Genomic DNA, 20,832 nt, shown 5'->3' on the forward strand with positions numbered 1-20,832 from the left:
TTAAAACCTGGTTCCTAAATCTCTGTCTTACCATTATATAATCTATCTGATACCTTCTAGTATCTCCAGGATTCTTCCACGTATACAGCCTTCTTTTATGATTCTTGAACCAAGTGTTAGCTATGATTAAGTTATGCTCTGTGCAAAATTCTACCAGACGGCTTCCTCTTTCATTTCTTACCCCCAATCCATATTCACCTACTATGTTTCCTTCTCTCCCTATTCCTACATCATACATTTCATCAATTTCTTCATCAACTACTGAGCTAGTTGGCATATAAACTTATACTACTGTAGTAGGCAGGGCTTCGTGTCTATCTTGGCCACAATAATGCGTTCACTATGTTGTTTGTAGCAGCTTACCCGCACTCCCTTTTTTTTTATTCATTATTAAACCTACTCGTGCATTACCCCTATTTGATTTTTTTTTTCATAACCCTGTCTTTTATTCACCTTCCACACAAAATATTTTACATGATCGTCCCATTTCACTTCGTTTCATAGTATTATCCCTTCCTATTTAAGCGGGTTATTTACGTTTATTATGGGTGTACTCTTACATTTATCTACCAGACCCGATAGTCGTGCTTCAAAAAGCACCGTATCCGGGGTGGGGAGGTGTGTCGGCCCCGGATCGAATCCGCCCTCTGGATCAACGACGATGGGCGGTGTGCCGACCAGCTCGGATGTAGGTTTTAGTCGGTTCCCCACAACTCACTGGGTAAATACCGGGCTGGTACTCAAGTCAAGCCTCAGATACACCATTCACTAACAATTAAGAAGTTTTCATTGACTATCCCACGAATAACACTGCTCGCAGGCAGTTGGGATAGTATTCCGTGCAGGGGTTAACGTGGGGGCGACATGTAGGTCATCCGGCCACCCCTTACACGAAAGCTAGCCAAATCCGTTAATAACTATGCCGTCCCTTCGACGATGTGAGACAAAGACACAAAAGAAGAAGAAGCAGAAGCAGATACTCTTTCCAAGTCTGCCCACGACACCGAAAGAGATGGCGCAGTGGTTAGGCCGTTGGACTCGTGTTCAGGGGGACGACGGTTCAAGTCCGTTTCCGACCATCGAGGCTTAGGTTTCCCTTGATTTACCTAAATCGCTCCAGGTAAATGCCAGTATGGTTTCTTGGAAAGGGCACGTTTATATACATTGAGACCATTAGCGGCCCTATTACTCTTCCTGGGACACATGCGATGTTTCTTTCGTTTCTGTTGAACATCCGCAGGCCAGTGTAACGTACTGGGCTGTATTAGTCGAAACTTCATCGAGCGAAACACATACCTGTGAAGAGACTCTATATAATCTAATCTTACTTCTTACTTGACGTTGTGGTACATGTGGAACGTCTTTAGAAAACATAGGAAAAAAAGGAATACACTGTTGCAAATGCCTCTACAGTTTGAAAGACGTCGTGCGTGACTGAATCAACATAGGTGATTTGTCTAGGGAGGTCACAGGTCATACAACTCTAAATAAGGAGAAGAGAAATGAATATTTGCGAAGATGTAATTGGAAACAGAGTAGAAACTCCAGTTGGCCGAGAATATGGCAGGTAATTCCTACTTTCATGAGACTTCAGATACTGCTAATAGATTCCATATTTCCCAAATCCTTGTAAATATTTAAAGGCAAGTCGTACAGAGGAATTTTGAAGATCATTAATAACTAATTATAGAGAAACGCTTCTGTGTGTGCGTGATTAACAACATCATCGCTGGTTGACTGTGCTAGACAAAGACGTGTTAAGGCAGGCTTACGCTTCACTGTACATCTAAAAGGCGGTGCTAGCGTGTGATTAATGGTTGAAGTGGCACGATACTCCTAAATGAAAGTTAATTTACATGTTGACGGCATCAGAGATATTAACAGGGAGACTGTAATCGATTAAAAACAACTTGCATTGTTTATCATAAAATTCACGATTGGAATTCACGAGTTTTATCACGCATTTTACGTGCAGGACTTTTCCTTATTACTTTTGGTTCGTTAAAAGTAACTGCAGCCCACTAATTTGAGGAAGGTATGATTATGAAGTGGAGGAGCATTGTTTGTTTGCACTGAAAGCACGGATTCCGGTGTCATACGACCACTAGTGTCTGGCAGCAACGTGGTATTAACATTAACAAGTTAAGGAATCATTACACGTCCTTATCCATCAGGCAAATTTGTTGCAAGTAGGAACGAACAGGAGACTATATTTGAAAGGGTGAACACGTTTTCGTTTCGACCGTTACGATAGGACGGCACAGAGGTAGTAAGGGAGAAATTCTGGAATGCGTGGATGACGTGGGAGGACCTAGTGCGGCAGCGACAATGGGTGGCGAGTGGTACCTCGCATCCCCAGTCAGATTACTTTTTACAGGTGAAGTTTTATAGCAGTTACGAGGTGCATTCAAGTTCTAAGGCCTCCGATTTTTTTCTCCGGACTGGAAAGAAATAGAAACATGCGCATTGTTTTAAAATGACGCCGCGTTCATTGTCAATATGTCCCACAGATGGCAGCACCGTACGGCAGATGGAATTTTACCGCCAGCGGCGAGAATGAGAACTGTTTTAAATACTTATAATGGCGACGTTTTCCTTACTTGAACAGCATGCAATCATTCGTTTTCTGAATTTGTGTGGTGTGAAACCAATTGAAATTCATCGACAGTTGAAGGAGACATGTGGTGATGCAGTTATGGGTGTGCGTTCGTGGGTGCGACAATTTAATGAAGGCAGAACATCGTGTGACAACAAACCTCGGGCTCGCACAAGCTGGTCTGACGATATGATCGAGAAAGTGGAGAGAATTGTTTTGGGGGATCGCCGAATGACTGTTGAACAGATTGCCTCCAGAGTTGGCATTTCTGTGGGTTCTGTGCACACAATCCTGCATGACGACCTAAAAATGCGAAAAGTGTCATCCAGGTGGGTGCCACGAATGCTGACGGACGACCACATGGCTGCCCGTGTGGCATGTTGCCAAGCAATGTTGACGCGCAACTACAGCGTGAATAGGAGTTTCTTTTCGTCGGTTGTGACAATGGATGAGACATGGATGCCATTTTTCAATCCAGAAACAAAGCGCCAGTCAGCTCAATGGAAGCACACAGATTCACCGCTACCAAAAAAATTTCGGGTAACCGCCAGTGCTGAAAAAATGATGGTGTCCATGTTCTGGGACAGCGAGGGCGTAATCCTTACCCATTGCGTTCCAAAGGGCACTACGGTAACAGGTGCATCCTACGAAAACGTTTTGAAGAACAAATTCCTTCCTGCACTGCAACAAAAACGTCTGGGAAGGGCTGTGCGTTTGCTGTTTCACCAAGACAACGCACCCGCACATCGAGCTAACGTTACGCAACAGTTTCTTGGTGATAACAACTTTGAAGTGATTCCTCATGCTCCCTACTCATCTGACCTGGCTCCTAGTGACTTTTGGCTTTTTCCAACAATGAAAGACACTCTCCGTGACCGCACATTCACCAGCTGTGCTGCTATTGCCTCAGCGATTTTCCAGTGGTCAAAACAGACTCCTAAGGAAGCCTTCGCCGCTGCCATGGAATCATGGCGTCAGCGTTGTGAAAAATGTGTACGTCTGCAGGGCGATTACGTAGAGAAGTAACGCCAGTTTCATCGATTTCGGGTGAGTAGTTAGTTAGAAAAAAATCGGAGGCCTTAGAACTTGAATGCACCTCGTACATAAAGGGGGGGGGGGGCTGCTAGTCCCGACTGCAAGTGCATCTGGGGAGACTGTTGTCTCCCCGCCAGCCGACTGCAGTTCCGAGCCGCCGATAGGAATGTAGCCGATGGTGAATAGATGTGCAGGGGCTAGGGTCGAGCCACCGTCACGGTCTGCGGCTGCGAGTCTGCAAGAAATAAAGTGACTGACCGATGAGTCATTTTCATAACGGCGGCAGTGGTCTGATACGTGAATGTGCGAATTTGTCGTGGAAACATGGACGAGTTAATAGTGTGTTGTTTTGAATGTAGTATTGCTGTGTTTATTTAACAGATAATTAACTGTCTTAAGAATAAGTAGGATAGTCGTGATTACGTAGGCTTTCCCGGCGTAATAAGTCATGAAAGTCTCTTCGGGTTTGCTGCCGGATCTGGCCGCATGGACGTGATGCTCTTAACAGATTTTTGGACCACTTCAGCTGTCTTCATCCCCGTATCAAATTTACTATGGAGGTTGAAAATGATGGGATGCTTCCATTTTTAGACGTAATGGTTTATAAAAAACCAGATGGAACTTTGGGACACAGTGTTCACCGAAAGCCAACACACACAGATTGGTATCTGCATCTTGAGAGTTGTCATCCACCATACCAACGTAGTGGCGTCCTTAGGAATTTGGTACGGAGAGCATGTGCCATTTCCGACGCAGACAGCTTAACCCAAGAACTTGAGCATTTGATGACTGTTTTTAAGGAAAATGGATACACCGAGAACCAGATTCGTCGGGCTATGGAGTTTGGACCATCTCCGGTGGTGTACGATGAGGAACATAGATCTGTGGCCTTTCTTCCTTATGCTGGAGGCTTATCGTTTAAGATTGGACGAATTTTAAGGAATTTTAACATTAAGAGTTTGTTCCGACCACCTTCTAAGATTAGGGCTCTGCTCGGCTCTGTGAAGGATGATTTGGGGCTTAGGAAACCCGGGGTTTACAAAATTCCGTGTCAATGTGGGAAAGCTTACGTTGGCCGTTCTATTCGCACAGTGCATGACAGGTGTGTGGAACATCGCCGTCATACGAGGCTACAACAGCCGGAAAAATCGGCGGTAGCAGAACACTGACTAAATGAGGGACACAAAATAAAATTTGAGGAAACTGTTGTGGTTGCCAACATTTCCGGGTTTTGGAACAGTGTTTACAAAGAGGCGATTGAAATTAGTTTGGCTGATAATTTAATCAACAGAGACAATGGGTTTCCTCTTAGCAAAACGTGGAATCCTGTATTATCTCGCATCAAAACTGAACGTTCTTCGGTGCGGCCTTGATTGCGATATATCGTTGCCAGCAGTGTTTCACTAAGGGCGGCGCCACCTCCCTGTTTTGGAAGGCAGAAACCGTGATGGGCGGCGCATGCGCCGTGTACTGAACAGTGGCCTATATAGGACGTCGATTTGCAGCCTGGCGTCATTTCTCAGCGGGACTCATCAGCAGAAGCAGCATTTTCCTGAAGATGGCGACCAGTTGGATCGCCGAAATGTCGAGTCAAGTTGATTTTAGGATCCGGCAGCAAACCCGAAGAGACTTTCAAGTAGGATAGTCATTTAAAATGAGATATAATCCGGACGTTTAAAGAACTGAGGGAGCAATTAGCAGCAGATCTCAAGGAACAATTAGATAAGACAAGTGGAGTGTTAAGGAAAGATAATAGAGATGTAGAGAGAGAGGTAATAGCTAAAAAGGGATGTAACTAATATTAAAAATGAAAATCAGTAAATTACGGAGCTGATAACTCTTTTGGGGGAGCAACTCGAGACTCGTATCCGAGAAACAAGAGCGGAAAAAGAAGGAATCCATCAGGATATTTAAACTCTGACGGATGATGCAACTAACCTTAAGGCTACATTGTTTACATATCTAGACAGTAAGACTAGGAATATTCAGACCAAGGTACACGAAAATGCTGATATTACAAAAAAAGAATTCATAGAGTCAATCAAGTAGGTGAAATTAGAACCGAAATATAAACAGGATGAAAGCTTAACTAGCCTAAAAAGTGAAGTACGGGATGAACGTAAGGAAATCGAAAAATTATGGCAGCAAGTCGAATGAGACGCACAATAGATCGCGGAACTACAGCTTAACGTAGTCTGTGGTTGATTGCGAGGCACTTGCAGTTCAAGTGCATTAGCACAAGCTGTCCCATAAAGAAGGGACAATAACGACCATCAACTGATCGAGGTAGGAGGCACTGGAGAAAATTCTAATGGTCCGGTAGCACATCAAATACATACCGAGGTATCATCTCAGTGCCGTCCGCCCCAGTAGCTGAGTGGTCAGCGTGACGGATTGCCGTCCTCCGGGCCCGGGTTCGATTCCCGGCTGGGTCGGAGATTTTCTCCGCTCAGGGACTGGGTGTTGTGTTGTGTTCATCATCATTTCATCCCCATCCGGCGTGCAGGTCGCCCAATGTGGCGCCGAATGTAATAAGACCTGCGCCAAGGCGGCCGGACCTGCCCCGCGAGGAGCCTCCCGGCCAATGACGCCAAACGCTCATTTCCATTTCCATCTCAGTGCCCTACTTTGCTTCTAAATGGTAAGGTTAATAGTAGTGACAAGACGTTAAATAACGGATCGAATACCAGGGAAAAGGCTGAAGGGAATTATTGTGTAGATAACACAGAGGAACAATTTACAAGAGATTGGTGGAAAGAATTCCGTATAGAAAGTGGACGACATCTCGCAAATAGATTTCCGGTATTTAAGCCGGAGTGAGACATGCATCTTATAATTTCTTAGAGAGATTTTGAAAATGCATTGTGCACCTCATGGGATTATAACAAGATAATCAAATTTGCGGTTGGTCACTTACAGAAAGAGGCATCAGAGTGGGGTATGCTCCATGCTAATCAGTTTTATAGTTGGGAAGATTTTTGTAGACAATTGAAAGACAAGTACTAGTCGGAAGGACAACAACAAAAGTTAACTTTAGAATTATTAGATCCTGGCCATGATAATCGCAGTTGGGGCAGATTTCACAAATATTTTCAGTGGTATCTCAACAGACTGAAATTCATGGATAAGTCTATAAGTGAAAGTTATGCAGCCAAGCTGTTAACTAGCCGCAAGCCGTCATACGTAAGAGAGAAGATAATCGGTAGAGAGTGGGGTACGGTAAATGCAATTTTAAGTTTCCTGGAACAGTTGGGTATTTTGAACAAGACTCACGAAGAAGAGCTTTTCAGATCTAACAGGGATGATTTCAGAAAGAATATGGGAGATTCTTGTACGGAAGGGAAAGTACGTAGTAACCAGTATTGCCAGGTAAAGCACTCTGTTAATAACTGTTATCAAAAGGAACGACGAAACTATTGGGAACTACGTAGGGTACAAGGGGGAAGGAAATCTGAAGAAAGAGGTTTTCATATAGGAACTGTAACTATTGAACAGGAGGAAAATGGAGGAGGTCTCCCGGGAAGGGCCTTACCAGGGACCAGTAATCAATAATCAAAGATACAAAGTCATAGTGCTATTGATATAGAGGGAGAACGAACGTTACGAGATTAATTACTAGTTGAACTTAAGTACCATATGGCACTTGGTAAGACGTATTATTCGAGGAATGGTGAAAGGAGAGAAGGTTAATATCTTTATAAACTCTAGGAGTGAAATCTCAGTAACAGCTCAGTCTTATTTTGATAGTGTTCAGGATAGAGGATGATTTTCTGTACTATCAGTATCGGGAGCACAGATTGTTGGTATTACAGGCAATAGAGGGAAGAAGGTCAAGCAGGAAGTATTGTTAACCTTTAAGTTAAGTAAACTTATCTTTAGTCACTGTTTCCGGTGGTAGTGCGAAATATGAATACTCCCCTACTAGTAGGTCTGGATTGGTGTACTAAATGTGAAGTGGTAATAAATTTTAAAACAAAGGAACTATCATGTAATATCCAGAGGGAATATTTAAACATATCTGTTATCTATACAGAATCTATAGCTAATGATGACTTAGTGCTGTGGAGAACCGCGCAGAAAGATCCGAAGGAAACTTGTAGAAATTCAAATGACAGCTAGGTTCAGAAGACAAGCGTTGCACAAATCGAGGGTGAAGCTTATAAGAGCGGTTACCTTGCCTTGGAGGAAAGTAACGATTTAATGAAGTTGTTAAGTAATTATAGAGATGTATTCTCTGATCGGTCTGGTCTTATTGGGGGTTATGAGTGCAAACTGAAAATTGAAATAGTTAAAACATTTTTTCTAAAGGGCTTACACAATACCTTTTCCTTCAAAACCTACAGTCAACATAGTGATACAGAAAACTGAGCAAGGAGTCACTGAAGGATCACAGAGCGTTTAAAACAGTCTCTTGTTAGTGGTGAAGAAACCCCAGGGTGGGGTACGTTTAGTGTTAGACGTGCAAAATTTAAATCAGATTATAGAGATGGAGAGATATCGTCCAAACTTTAAATCAGATTATAGAGGTGGAGAGATATCGTCCACTACGCATGGAAGAAGTGTTATTTAAGTTCGATGAAGCGATATATATTAGCGATATGGTTTGATCTCCAGACATTGGCAGGTCAGTCTCCATTCTGCATTATTGCTCGAAGGTAGATCATTTCAGTTTTGCGTGCTACCATTCGGGCTTAATGTGTCTGTGTCTATATTTATGAGAGCCTTAGATGTGGCCTTAAGTGAAGAACTGTTAAAAAAGATGTCACATTATGTATATGACATGTTTGTTATATACAAGCATTCGACAGATCATCTGTAGCTACTGAAGGAAATATTTGTTAAGATTAGACAGAAAAGCATTGAGATAGAGTTATTAAAGTTGGAAATTTGGTGAGAAGGTAGTTAAGGTTTTGAGTCATTGTCGATCCCACATGAGTACGATACCACCAGTGAGTGAACGCAACAGCCGGATGTCCTTATGCAATAAATGAGAGGCAGCTTAAGTCATTTTAGGTATGGTCAATTTCTTATGAAATATCGAGGGGAAATTCAAATGTAGATGATCCTGGTATTACGTAGTTATTAAAACAAAAGTCAACCTGGAGATGTGGCGACAGAGAATGAGCAGCATTTGATAGAATAAAAAAAGATTTAATAAAGGTCAAATTATTATACCATCAATACATTAAGGTAGTGTTTAAGTTATCCACGAAATATGGAATTATCTGTGAAGTGTTACAGGGAGATTTACCTGGCGAAATGAGTAATCACCACAGTTTAGCTGCCGGCCGCAGTGGCCGAGCGATTCTAAGCGCTACAGTCTGGAACCGCGCGACCCCTACGGTCGCGGGTTCGAATCCTGCCTCGGGCATGGATGTGTGTGATGTCCTTAGGTTAGTTAGGTTTAAGTAGTTCTAAGTTCTAGGGGACTGATGATCTCAGAAGTTAAGTCCCATAGTGCTCAGAGCCATTTGAACAGTTTAGCTTTTGCTCGTAGGGTATTGAATAAATATGAAAGTACGGTAGTGGAGAAGAAGCATCAGTGGTTATGTGGAGCTTCAAGAGATTTAGATACATACTAGCTGGTAATAAAACTATAGTATACACGGATCATCAAGTATCGACATTTCTTATACATGGCAAACTGTTACACCATAGACATACGAGATGGGACTTATTCCTACAGGAGTTCGACATAAATGTCAAGAATATCCAAAGAATTAGGAATCTTGTTCCCTATGCATTATCCGGTTTACCTTTAGGCTATGATAATTTACAGTCAGCCCTAAATTCGAGAACTAGATTTATGATTTATTTCTGGAAAATAAGAGAACATAGTCCACGCAACTGCGATAAGCACTTTGTCTGGATGGCGCAATGGTTAACGCCACGGCCTAGAAAGCAGGAGATCCCAGGTCTGAATCCCTGTTCGGCACACATTTTCACTCATCGCCGTTGATTCCGCATAAAGTCCCACCACTCAATAGTTCCTTCCCTTTCCTTTCCTTTCCTTTCTTCCCCCTCCACCTTGAATTTAAATTACATTTTGTAAATGTTGGTATACTTAAGACAATGTTAAGAACTAATGGAAGTCAGTTCATTAGTAAAGATTTTAAAGAATTAATGGCTAAATACAACATTAAGCAGATACTAGCATCAAGATAGTATCCACAAAGTAGCCTTACAGAATGGGTTATGCGGGGAACGGAGAAGCTTTGTAGCTCATACTGTGCTGAACGAGGCGCCAGATGGGTAGATTTGGTACCCGAATTTGAGTATTGTTAAACGAAATGTCTCATGCGAGTACTGGTGTGGTGTCTATGGAGGTGATTGGGAAAGATTCGGAGAACGATTTTTAAATTTACTGAAAAGGCCTGTACAGCATCCGTTTAAATGAGGTGTATCGTCAGACTTCATAGAAGCTAGACAGACTCAGAGTGCAAACGACAGACTCCAGAAATATGAGATGGCTGTGAGGCCATGTTTTCAATTAAACGATGTGGATTCATTTCTTAAGTTCTAAAGGTCGACAGGAAGTGAGAATGTTTTTCCAATTATTTCAAAGGCCATGGGAAGTGGTAGTCACTCCACATTCTAAAGCAGCTCAGGAACCGACATCCAAGGTTATTAAAGCTCTGTACAGTGTATCAAAGATAAGAAAGTATCTTGCGCAGTAGAGGTACCTAAGCAATACTGAGTAGATGTCGAGAGTAAGCAATTCTTTTTTCATTAGTTAAGTAAGTGAACTAAGGAGCCAAGCAATATCATATTTCTTAGTAAATTAAATACAGTGTAATAACTGATATGCATAAGTTGTAAGGAGAAGAAACATAATTCCATAAAGTATAAGTGTGAATTAGGCAGATGTTTCTTTTTGGAGTATATGTGTGAATATACGTGAGATGAACTATGAGGGAAGGTCAGTTGTAAATGAATACGATATTTGTTGCATCCTTTGGGTGGATTAGTATTGCTTGTTGAAGGGGATGTTTCTCTAATGTGGGTACTTAGTACCTGAGGCTATTTGGAGACATAAACCTTGTACTGACCCATGCACAAAGTTGAGAGGCCAATCGAGCAGTCTGCTCCTTTGGGGCTGGTAGTAATACGTTTTGGCACAGACAGCATGATATGAGAAGGGTTTAGATTGGAGAATTTTCTAGTAGGTAAAACTGAACAAGTATTAGGAGGTAAAACCAGCGGCAAAAAGCTATACAAGAAAACGTCTTGTAAAAGACCGAATCAGAAAATGTTATACGAGAAATAAGATTTAAGGTTAATACAATTTTCAGTTACACATATATCGAGAAAGTAATTTATGCCAAAGATCTTAAAGAAATGATGAAGGGACATATACAGAAGGATTAAGTCGCAAAAAAAATCCGTTCATTCACAACAACGAACTGGTAGACGATGTTTGCATATTTGCTAAGGAAAAGATATTAAGTATTCTCTCCTGTACTGGGAAATAATTTGATAGGCTTTATTTCGCCTTCCTTGAATTTATTGTTTAATGTACAGGTTACGAACCAAACCGGGAGAAGTATATAATATTATTATCGTATGTATATTGGTAACAAGAAGAAGAGGACCAGGAACTGTTTGTCAGAGTGCAGCAGCCTGATGGAGCATCATAGTCTCTGGAAATGCCTGTCATGCGGTATCCACGATAATCTACTCCCGACGCAGCCATTGTAATTCTCGTTAAAAGAAACTGTGTAGCTTAAGTCCAGATAATTAAGTACTGACTGTATAATTTCTATGTATGTCGAAATATGATAATGGATGATGAGGCAAGTAGTTCAAAAAATGGCTCTGAGCACTATGGGACTTAACATCTCAGGTCATCAGTCCCCTAGAACTTAGAACTACTTAAACCTAACTAACCTAAGGACATCACAAACATCCATGCCCGAGATAGGATTCGAAACTGCGACCGTAGCAGTCACGCAGGCAAGTAGTTAACGACATCTTGAATTTATTCTCGACCAAGTCAGGAACCAGAAGTAATGTATAGCGAATATAAGGGAAAGTGTGCCCGAATACGTGTACTATATTATATCCAAAAATGTATCATAAGAACGATTTCCAAGGGGCCTTAGGACTTTTAGTATGAAATTTTGAAAGTCAAATAGGTTTTTATTGTCTACATAACTTGTAACACGATACACGATATAAATCGTAAAATAGGCACATCCAAATCAAAATGATTATGAATGGTAGCAAAGAGCCATTTTCTTGAAATCGTGTAAAAATGTAAATATGTATGTATATTAAATTCGTTAAGTTGACAATGAGAATGTAAAACTATAATGAGTACCATTAATAGAATAAACATCGTATGGGTCATTCCAGTTGTACGAAAGAGAGTCCGGAAAGTTCATAGTGCTACCAGACAGATAGCTTTGCTGACTGGTCACAAAAGGTTATTCCTTCAATTATCATAAGAGTCTAGTAAGTAACTGAAATCAGTTCCAGACTCACTCAGGTTGCCGTAGGTTAATGTAATGTTTACAAATGAAACATTTATGAGACATTAAGTACAACATTTCCGCTGAGCGACGCCAGCTACGTATTGTTATATGTTTGTGTAATTACACTGTTAATGTTATTGCAATTTTTGTATTGATATTGTGTATGTGCTTTATCTGTTTCATATCCATCGTGAGAGACGAAAAGGTGTTCCAGCCGGCTATGGCTGAGTCAGAGGTAGTTGGGCGATACTGTAGTCTGATTAAAAAAAACAAATCCTCGTACTGACTGAAGATGGACGTTAGAAGCATTGAGCAGACATAACGAAAAATTGTTGTTTCGTTTCGAGAGACTTCGAGTGTTAATTTTCACAAGGCGAATGGACAGTCTGAAGTTTTAAAAGAAGATTCTCATACTGACATCTCACAGAAAATACGAACATTCTCAGAGGCGAGTTATTACGAGCGCGAAATGTAAAACAGTACCTCTGACTTTACAGAATTTTGCTACCGTGGAACGTATGTAGCTCGTTACGTGGTTTTGATTTGTCCGGTCAGTAAAGGTTTCGGAGACGTGCTAGGGGAATAATGATTCTACGCCAGTGACCATATGAGAGAATTTCATGTGTGTTGTGAAGCAATAACATACATAACTACGAAATCGCTGCTCGAAGCTCTAGTGTTGCTGCTTTGAAGAGACTTCGGAGAAAAATACTGCCAACAGACATCGATTTCCTAGATCCTAGTAAACGCGTGTTCGTGACTCTTACCGTCATCGCTGGTTGATTGTGTTGTACAAATACATTTTTAAAGTGACTTTGAGGAATGTTAAGGCACGCGTATGCTTCACTTTACGTCTAAAAGCCAGAGTTAGTGCGTGATTAATGATTGATCTCTCCGCGGCTCGTGGTCTTGCGGTAGCATTCTCGCTTCCCGCGCACGGGGTCCCGGGCTCGATTCCCGGCGGGGTCCGGGATTTTCTCTGCCTCGAGATGACTGGGTGTTGTGTGTCTTTCATCATAGTTTCATCCTCATTCACTCGCAAGCCGCCGAAGTGACGTTGAAGGAGTTGTGGAGCGGCGGCCGAACCGCCCCGCGAGCGGTCTCCCGGCCACCAATGCCATACGCTCATTATTGTTATTGATGATTGAACTGGCACGATGCCCTTGTGAAAGTTAATTTACACGTTGACGGAACCACAGATATTAACAGAGACTTTACAATGAAAATCGACGAGTTTCAACACATTTTACGTCCAGGAGTTATTCTTCTTGATTATGGTTCGCAGAAAGGAACTTTGCCCACTAATTTGGGGAAGATATGTTTATAAGGTGCGAGAGGATAGAATGGTTGCACTGTAAGCACGGATTCCGGTGTCATGCGACAAATTGCAGCTGGTGACGTACAGGTACTAACATTATCGAATTAAGGAATCATTACAGGTCCTTATCCATTAGGCAAATTGGTCGCATGTAGGAACGAACCGAACACTATATCTAGAAGGGTGAACACGGCACACTTCCAAGGAAAAAAGGCAATACAACAGGATCTTCCAGAAATAGGAAGTATTTTATAAGAGCCAATTATTAGTAACAAGGCTCTAATCGTTCCATTGTTCACACTGTAGCTTGAATTGAATAGTTTCAGATTAACTTTTGTAGTGATTCAGTTAATCTGATTGTGCCCAGTAGATCTTTATCATCATGGCGATTGCCTCATTTCCTTTTGTTGAACATCCAGTAGACAAGTAATTGATTTCTTAGTTGCCTAAACAAAGAATTCTGGTGCCTAATCTCTCCTAGGCTTAGGCGGGCCGGGGTGGCCGAGCGGTTCTAGGCGCTACAGACTCGAACCACGAGACCGCTACGGTCGCAGGTCCGAATCCTGCCTCGGGCATGGATGTGTGTGATGTCCTTAGGTTAGTTAGGTTTAAGTAGTTCTAAGTTCTAGGGGACTGATGACCTCAGAAGTTAAGTCCCATAGTGCTCAGAGCCATTTGAAGCCATTTCTCCTAGGCTTATGCAGTTTTCAAGTCAACACTATGTACTGTTCTTCATATTTACCTATTATTCGTCAAGTACCCAAGCCAACTCTAGCATTCCTGTTGGCAAAAGTTATATAGGAATATTATTTGTATTATGTGATGATCGATCCTTTCCATTATAGACAACTCTCCTAAGCGAAGAAAGACATCTGAGCTGGCCGATACCATTCTCCGTCGGCTCATGATCTGCTAAAAGCCTTTCTAGTTGAAGGCATTTATGCCAGTTGTCTTTAAGTGTAGCTTTTTTTGGAAGGGGTGCTGTGTTAGCTGACCCTGGACTAAAGTGTCGCATTTCATTTGCTGCTGTTGTTGATGACGATGATAATGATGAGAAATGGTGTTAGCATATAGCCCGCTAACTTAACACTTTCGCTGCGGCATCGGTGCAGGCGCGCAACTCTCCAGTGCGGCCCGGCAACGTGCAGTAACATTCTGAAACGGCAGGTACCGCTCGGAGCCGACGCTCCTAAGCACACCTGAGCTACAGACTGACGTCAAGACCTTGTAAGATCTGTAGGATCATGTTCTCTACTGACTTAATGACGACACCTTAGATGCATTACCTCAAATAAGCCTCGACTGTATTGTGGTCATGTTTTAAAGTCTATTTGCTGTCTGACACCTATAAGGGTCACAAGCGTCATTGAAATGTTCGTGATTTGTTGATAATGTAACAAAAAATACAATTCAAACAAGCAACAAATCCACTGCATTCAGGAAAAATTTCGATTCCAAAACGCAAATTCTTAACAAGGAAAAAAAAGGAAACTGGATTCATTTGAAATTATATTTACTTCAAATGTGCATTTTTAAGATTGACGCTTATAAGCGTCAGCCGCAGCGAAAATGTTAAGGAATCATTACAGGTCCTTATCCAGTAGGCAAATTTGTCGCATCTAGGAACGAACCAGACACTATATCTGGAAGGGTGAACACGGCACACTTCCAAGGAAAAAAGGCAATACAACAGGCTCTTCCAAAAATAGGAAGTATTTTATAAGAGCCGTTATTAGCAACAACGCTCTAATCGTTCCATGGTTCACACTGTAGCTTGAATTGAGTAGGTTCAGATTAATTTTTCTGATTCAGTTAATCTGATTGTGCCCAGTAGATCTTTATCGTCGTGGCGATTCCCTCATTTCCTTTTGTTGAACATCAAATAGACAAGTAATTGATTTCTTAGTTGCCTAAACAAAGGATTCTGGTGCCTAATCTCTCCTAGGCTTATGCAGTTTGCAAGTCAACACTTTATGTACTACAAAAGTACTGTTCTTCATATTTACCTATTATTCTTCAAGTACCCAAGGATTTTCTACAGAACGCAGCCAACTCTAGCATTCCTGTTGGCAAAAGTTATATAGGAATATTATTTGTATTATATGATGATCGATCCTTTCCATTACAGACAACTCTCCTAAGCGAGCAGAGACATCTGAGCTGGCCGATACCATTCTCCGTCGGCTCATGATCTGCTAAAAGCCTTTCTAGTTGAAGGCATTTATGCCAGTTGTCTTTAAATGTAGCTGTTTTTGGAAGGGGTACTGTGTTAGCTGACCCTGGACTAAAGTGTCGTATTTAATCTGCTGTTGTTGACGTCGATGATGAGAAAGGATGCTAGCATATAACCCGCTATCTTAAAGTATCACCTTTGCGGTTTCTGACCTCAACGTTACATCAGAATACCATCAACAGTATAGTGTCTCTGTGAAACACTGTGCAGAAGTTTGTAAATTTACCCTTGTGAGCAGGAACTGTACCCAATGTCTTCCTCCAACAGTTTCTCAAATGTCTGCCTCAGAGTCGAGAGGCAGCGCACAAGCTTCTGCTTGATAATGCATGAAAATATGTTAATATAAACACCGTACGGCGCTACTACTACTATCCAGACACTTCCGACCATCGAAGTGTATTCCTTATTCTGCTGTGGAGCAGTAGCTAACTCGTTTTGGCAGCCAATATTTGAATACGAAAGAGGAAATTACGTTCTGCCACTGCTAAACTTAACTTACAGAAATAATGTTAACAGAGTATAGAATTATAGCCGGTATTAGTTCTAGAACTTACTGTAGAGACTTCTTCATTAAACTTGTTATTCTGACAACTGTTTCACAATAAGTGTAATTATTAATATTCTTCGTCGTTGTCAATATTTCTCCTTTCTTAAAAACATAGTTAAAATTGTGAATATAATACTAGGACAAAAATTATTTTTCGAAAGTCTTCAAAGGTTGACATATAGAACGGAGTCAGATATGTGGGTACACCCAGACAGAGTGCATGAAAAGTCTTTCGAGAAATGTTATCGAGTTTAACACTGAAGTAGTGGATTTCCTGTTGGGCAGCGTCTTCCAGTACATTGAAGAGTATCTTCACATAACCTTTTAAAAGCTAGTGTTTCAGTTTATAATACAATTAACAGTAGCACTATAATACTATAATCATTCATAAAGTTATTTACTGCATTACACTTGAATTAAATGTACACCTTTGACTTCTTTCTGCATGTCAGAGACCTCTCTCAGCGGGACACATAGACGACATACGTAAAATAAACGTCTATTTTCATATGTTATAGGATGGTTCGGCCTCTTGCTTCAGTTCTCCATGTAACATGTATCGAAACAGAGATAACTATATTCTAACCGGAAATATTTGTGATTTATAAATGAAAACACAAGACATGAATGTTCTAAAGATTTTATTGTTATTTTTACGCAGATTTCGATCAATAACGTCGTTTTGTATCCTGAAATTTTCCTGGAAGTTACGTTTCGGTAGTGTAGTCGTTATTCGTTTACTGATACGCACGATATTTTATCTGGGAACCTGTCACACAGCTTCAGATGAGCCGTCCAAGACTGACATGACACTTACCTGAAGATATTTGGCTGCATACCCAAAACATCATTGAGTGAAGAACGCTGTTATCAGATAACTGGCTGTCATAGTTAAAGACGACAACATGTTTATGAACAAGTTTTCCAAAGATATTATAACTGTAATACGTGGTAGAAATTCGCATAGAGTAAGTTAGTTCTTATAGCTTAGCCGCACCTAAAGGAAAAAAAAAAAACATCAAATCTGACCAATGAATTATTGTGGTAGTTGTATAAGTGGGAAAAAATTGCATTTTACTTAGAAATCATGCCACAATTAAATTAAGACTGAGTAGAGTTGTAAAACTACCGTAGACTGCCGTAAACTGTCACAATTAAGCGCGAACTACAGTAGTTTTCCTAGTAGCTTTGGTCACTTAAGGTGGTACCCGTGTTATATGTACGTTAGGTGTGTTGCATTCCTGTCTTGTGTTACCTAATTTCGAGCACTTTGTTTGCGTGTACGATCACTGTCTTACTAGATTCCCCTACAAACCGGAAGAGGTAGACCGCCTAGAAACTGAGTGAGGATATATAAAAGGCTGAATAACCTACGGAATGTTTGTGTTCCACATAGTTATCCTGCTGTCTGTTACTTAAAAATAAACAGTATTCATAGCAAAATTGAAACTGTTAATACTTAATTTAGGTTTTAATCGAATATTGTTGATTTGTAACGTGCAACAGAGGGATGTAGTAGTAAAAATAAAAAAAATACATTTATTATATAGCGCTAGAGAACGCAGTCTCTCAAAAGCGGTAATTCTTTTTTAAAAAAATCCGCAAAGGAGCTTATGTTAAACATGATTCTGTTTTTCATAAACAACATAACAGGAAACTCTTGCTTTTGATCATGATGAAGAAACTTCTTTAAAATATAAAAAAAAACAACGATAACAATACAGATACTTTTTTAAACAAGTTTTGATGTTGCTGAGAAACAGACATCAATAATTTTTAAATGAACACACCGCCATTCGTCAAATGGCGATGTGTTTATTTAAGAAAAAAAGATATTTTTTGTTTGTGCATGAAAACTGTATTTGCATCAAAAGTAATTGCTTAGGTTGCATAAAAGCGCAGAAGGTACACTATAAAATAATTTTTACTATTTATAAAAAAGAATTTATATTTCAAATGACAGAATACGCAACTGACTAACACTGAACAATAAGCGGTTCTCATTATGTGCATTCTTTCTCTACCAATTCTACCATTACTACAGGTAATTCTAACGTCATTTATGCACTGTATCAAAACGTAGTTTTGGTAGAGCATAACTATAAAACTGAAATTTAGGAGATATCTACTCACCTTCTTATATTGCACAGTTTTACTTAGAATTAGTTACAGATATTAGTACTTTTGACGATGTGTAGTGGTAATGTGTTTGCCTGTCAATAGCGTCCAACTTCAGGAAAGATAAATGGAACGAATAACTGTTACAAATCATGTAGAAGTGACCTAGATAGAGTAAAATCGTAGGCACAAGATTTAGCATTTTTAAGTTGGTAGTTCATGTTTATGTAACTCGCAGCGGGCAAATTCCTAATGCCATACCGCTTAACGTGAAAACATATGTCAGACAGATATATCATCCTAAAAAGTAAGATGAGAGTAGAGCGCGACACTTACTGTGCACGAGGACCGCGCAGAGCTGGAGGAGCAGGAGCATCGTGGCTGCAACTCGGCCCATGGTCAACAGCGAAGTGCCGGCGGAGCCTCCCGCGCTGCAGATATACTGTCTCGGGCCCGTGGATCTTCAATTGAATAACGACGCAGACTGCACTTCCTGTCTGCACCCTCCAGCTGGCGATAGGATAATGCCTCTAGTCACGCGCTCTCGACTCTAGCTGGTAGAATTATCACACCGCACCTCCAGCCTCCCTCGCCATTTTCTTTTTGTCGGCGGCCGACGTCCACTCGACACTGAGGTCATTTTCATCGTCCTCGAGAAGGGTTGGCCGAGAATTAGGATGCCCTCTTGCGCAAGGGGCCCTGCTGGGAGTCCAGTGTCGTATCACGCTACCTCTCTCGGTAGGGAAATTTATAACAGCGCCATCCTAGTTTCTTTACGGCATTATCGTAAGAGTCTCGTCACCTGTCGTAATAACCAGCTGGTGACTGTTTCTGTCAGAATTTTCGTGGTCGTGCAAACAAAAATTCCGTCATTCTGAACTGTCTGTTCTCTCTAATTTTCGTGTTAGCCCTTCCTTCGAAATCAATAACTATTGAGGGTCGCCCGCAAGACTCTTAACTCTGAACGATCTTAAGATCTGAAACGAATACAAGCAACTGATTCCGATGTTTCTGAGTCCTCTAAACTTAGTAGAATTTATGAGTAATATTTGCTCGTGTCGTCTTTCGCGCTTCAGAAACGAATCACTGCGAGAATCTCACATATATCAGTTTCTTAATTTATTTTCTAATATTTTTTATTCTTTGAATATGTCTAATAAAAAGTCGGAATCCCAGTTACATCACCTTTTATTTTGCATGTTACACCGTTTCCATGCTTTAATAAGCTTCTTTCAACCCCTAAACACTCTTGGCTGTAATTTATGTCGACGTTCTTCAGACGAATACATACGTAGAGCATTGTTGACTGCGTGATCTGATGCATATGTTGGCTCGCAAGTGCTAGAAATGGAGTGCTATACTCTGTTCGTCGTAGGAATAAACCTGATGTAAACATTACGCCATGTATTCTTCCGCGTTTGCTTGAATCTCATTGGATTTCGTTTCACGTGGATCGGAAGCCAAGTTGTGACCAGTACAATCAAGTTCGGCAGTGACATGTGAAAAAGCTGCGTGCGTTAGTTCCTGTACGTCTGGCAGCTGAACTGTCTTGTTACTTCTGGGGCCAAATCCCGGAACTTGGCTCCAGATCAATTCTGTTGGGTTCATACTGTAATGGTACAGTAGCAAATGTAAAAATGCAGCTTTACCGGCGCATTAAACTTGGATAGCACTGGCATGCCAGCGGCCCAGCTGCCTTGCAATGATGTGCACAGTTGCAGTTCTGACGTAAAAATAGACGAGCAAAGAAGCAATATAGCTTCGAATCTCATTTAATTTTTAAAGAGAATGAAATAATATGCGGAAAAACTACAGCGGTACCGCGCACATCTTAGATGGCCAGACGGAAAGCATAAAATGCACTCGTTCTCACATGACATAGTACTCTAATTACAAACAAGAGTGATGAAAATTTCTATCTTAAACATAGAGTAATTTTTCTGAGAGAGCTGTGTGTAATGCGAAAGCATACTGCAGGGATTTCACCGTACTGTTGAATACTGAAGCCACTGAAGGTATTAATTACAGTCAGTCGCCTGGTAATCTCTTAGCTCCTTCCTTACCCGATTCCGAGAAATACATTTCAATTATGGGAGTGTCACCTGCTACGTTCATAACGAGTCTATCAACTACAGAATCCACGAAGCCATCCAGGCACCGCATTTTCTCTTCTTTTATGATGAGCCGTTCTATATCCCACCAGCGTTCGGCAGTGACGTGTGAAAAACCTGTGTGCGTTAGTTCCAGTACGTCTGGCAGCTGAATAGTCTTGTTCCTTCTGGGGCCAAATCCCGCAACTTGGCTCCAGATCAGTTCTGTTGGGTTCATATTGTAATAGTTTTTCATTTCTGCCTTAAAAATTCAATAGTCATGTTTTCTTAATTTAAGCAACTTTTATGAACAGTCTTTCATAAAACAACGATAATTAAGAATTTGTGTTTGAAATTAAAACAGGAATTTCGCGTCCAGTACGTAATTAGAAACAAGAAAACGTGCATTATTCGTAAAAAA

At 41.0% G+C, this 20,832-nt stretch overlaps 1 protein-coding gene across 1 annotated transcript in view; it reads right to left on the reverse strand.

The window, feature by feature from the left end:
• The window catches only part of LOC126185017 (PI-PLC X domain-containing protein 1-like), a 102,567-nt gene extending 83,761 nt beyond the window's left edge, over positions 1-18,806 (reverse strand). Inside the window, exon 1 of the mRNA XM_049927740.1 lies at positions 18,658-18,806. Coding sequence (XP_049783697.1) covers positions 18,658-18,718 — 61 coding nt within the window. The 5' untranslated portion in view covers positions 18,719-18,806. The remainder of the gene's footprint in view (positions 1-18,657) is intronic.
• Between the last annotated feature and the right edge of the window lie 2,026 nt (positions 18,807-20,832).

This window comes from Schistocerca cancellata, chromosome 4 (assembly GCF_023864275.1).
Source record: "Schistocerca cancellata isolate TAMUIC-IGC-003103 chromosome 4, iqSchCanc2.1, whole genome shotgun sequence".
In the NCBI taxonomy this organism is placed as follows: domain Eukaryota; kingdom Metazoa; phylum Arthropoda; class Insecta; order Orthoptera; family Acrididae; genus Schistocerca; species Schistocerca cancellata.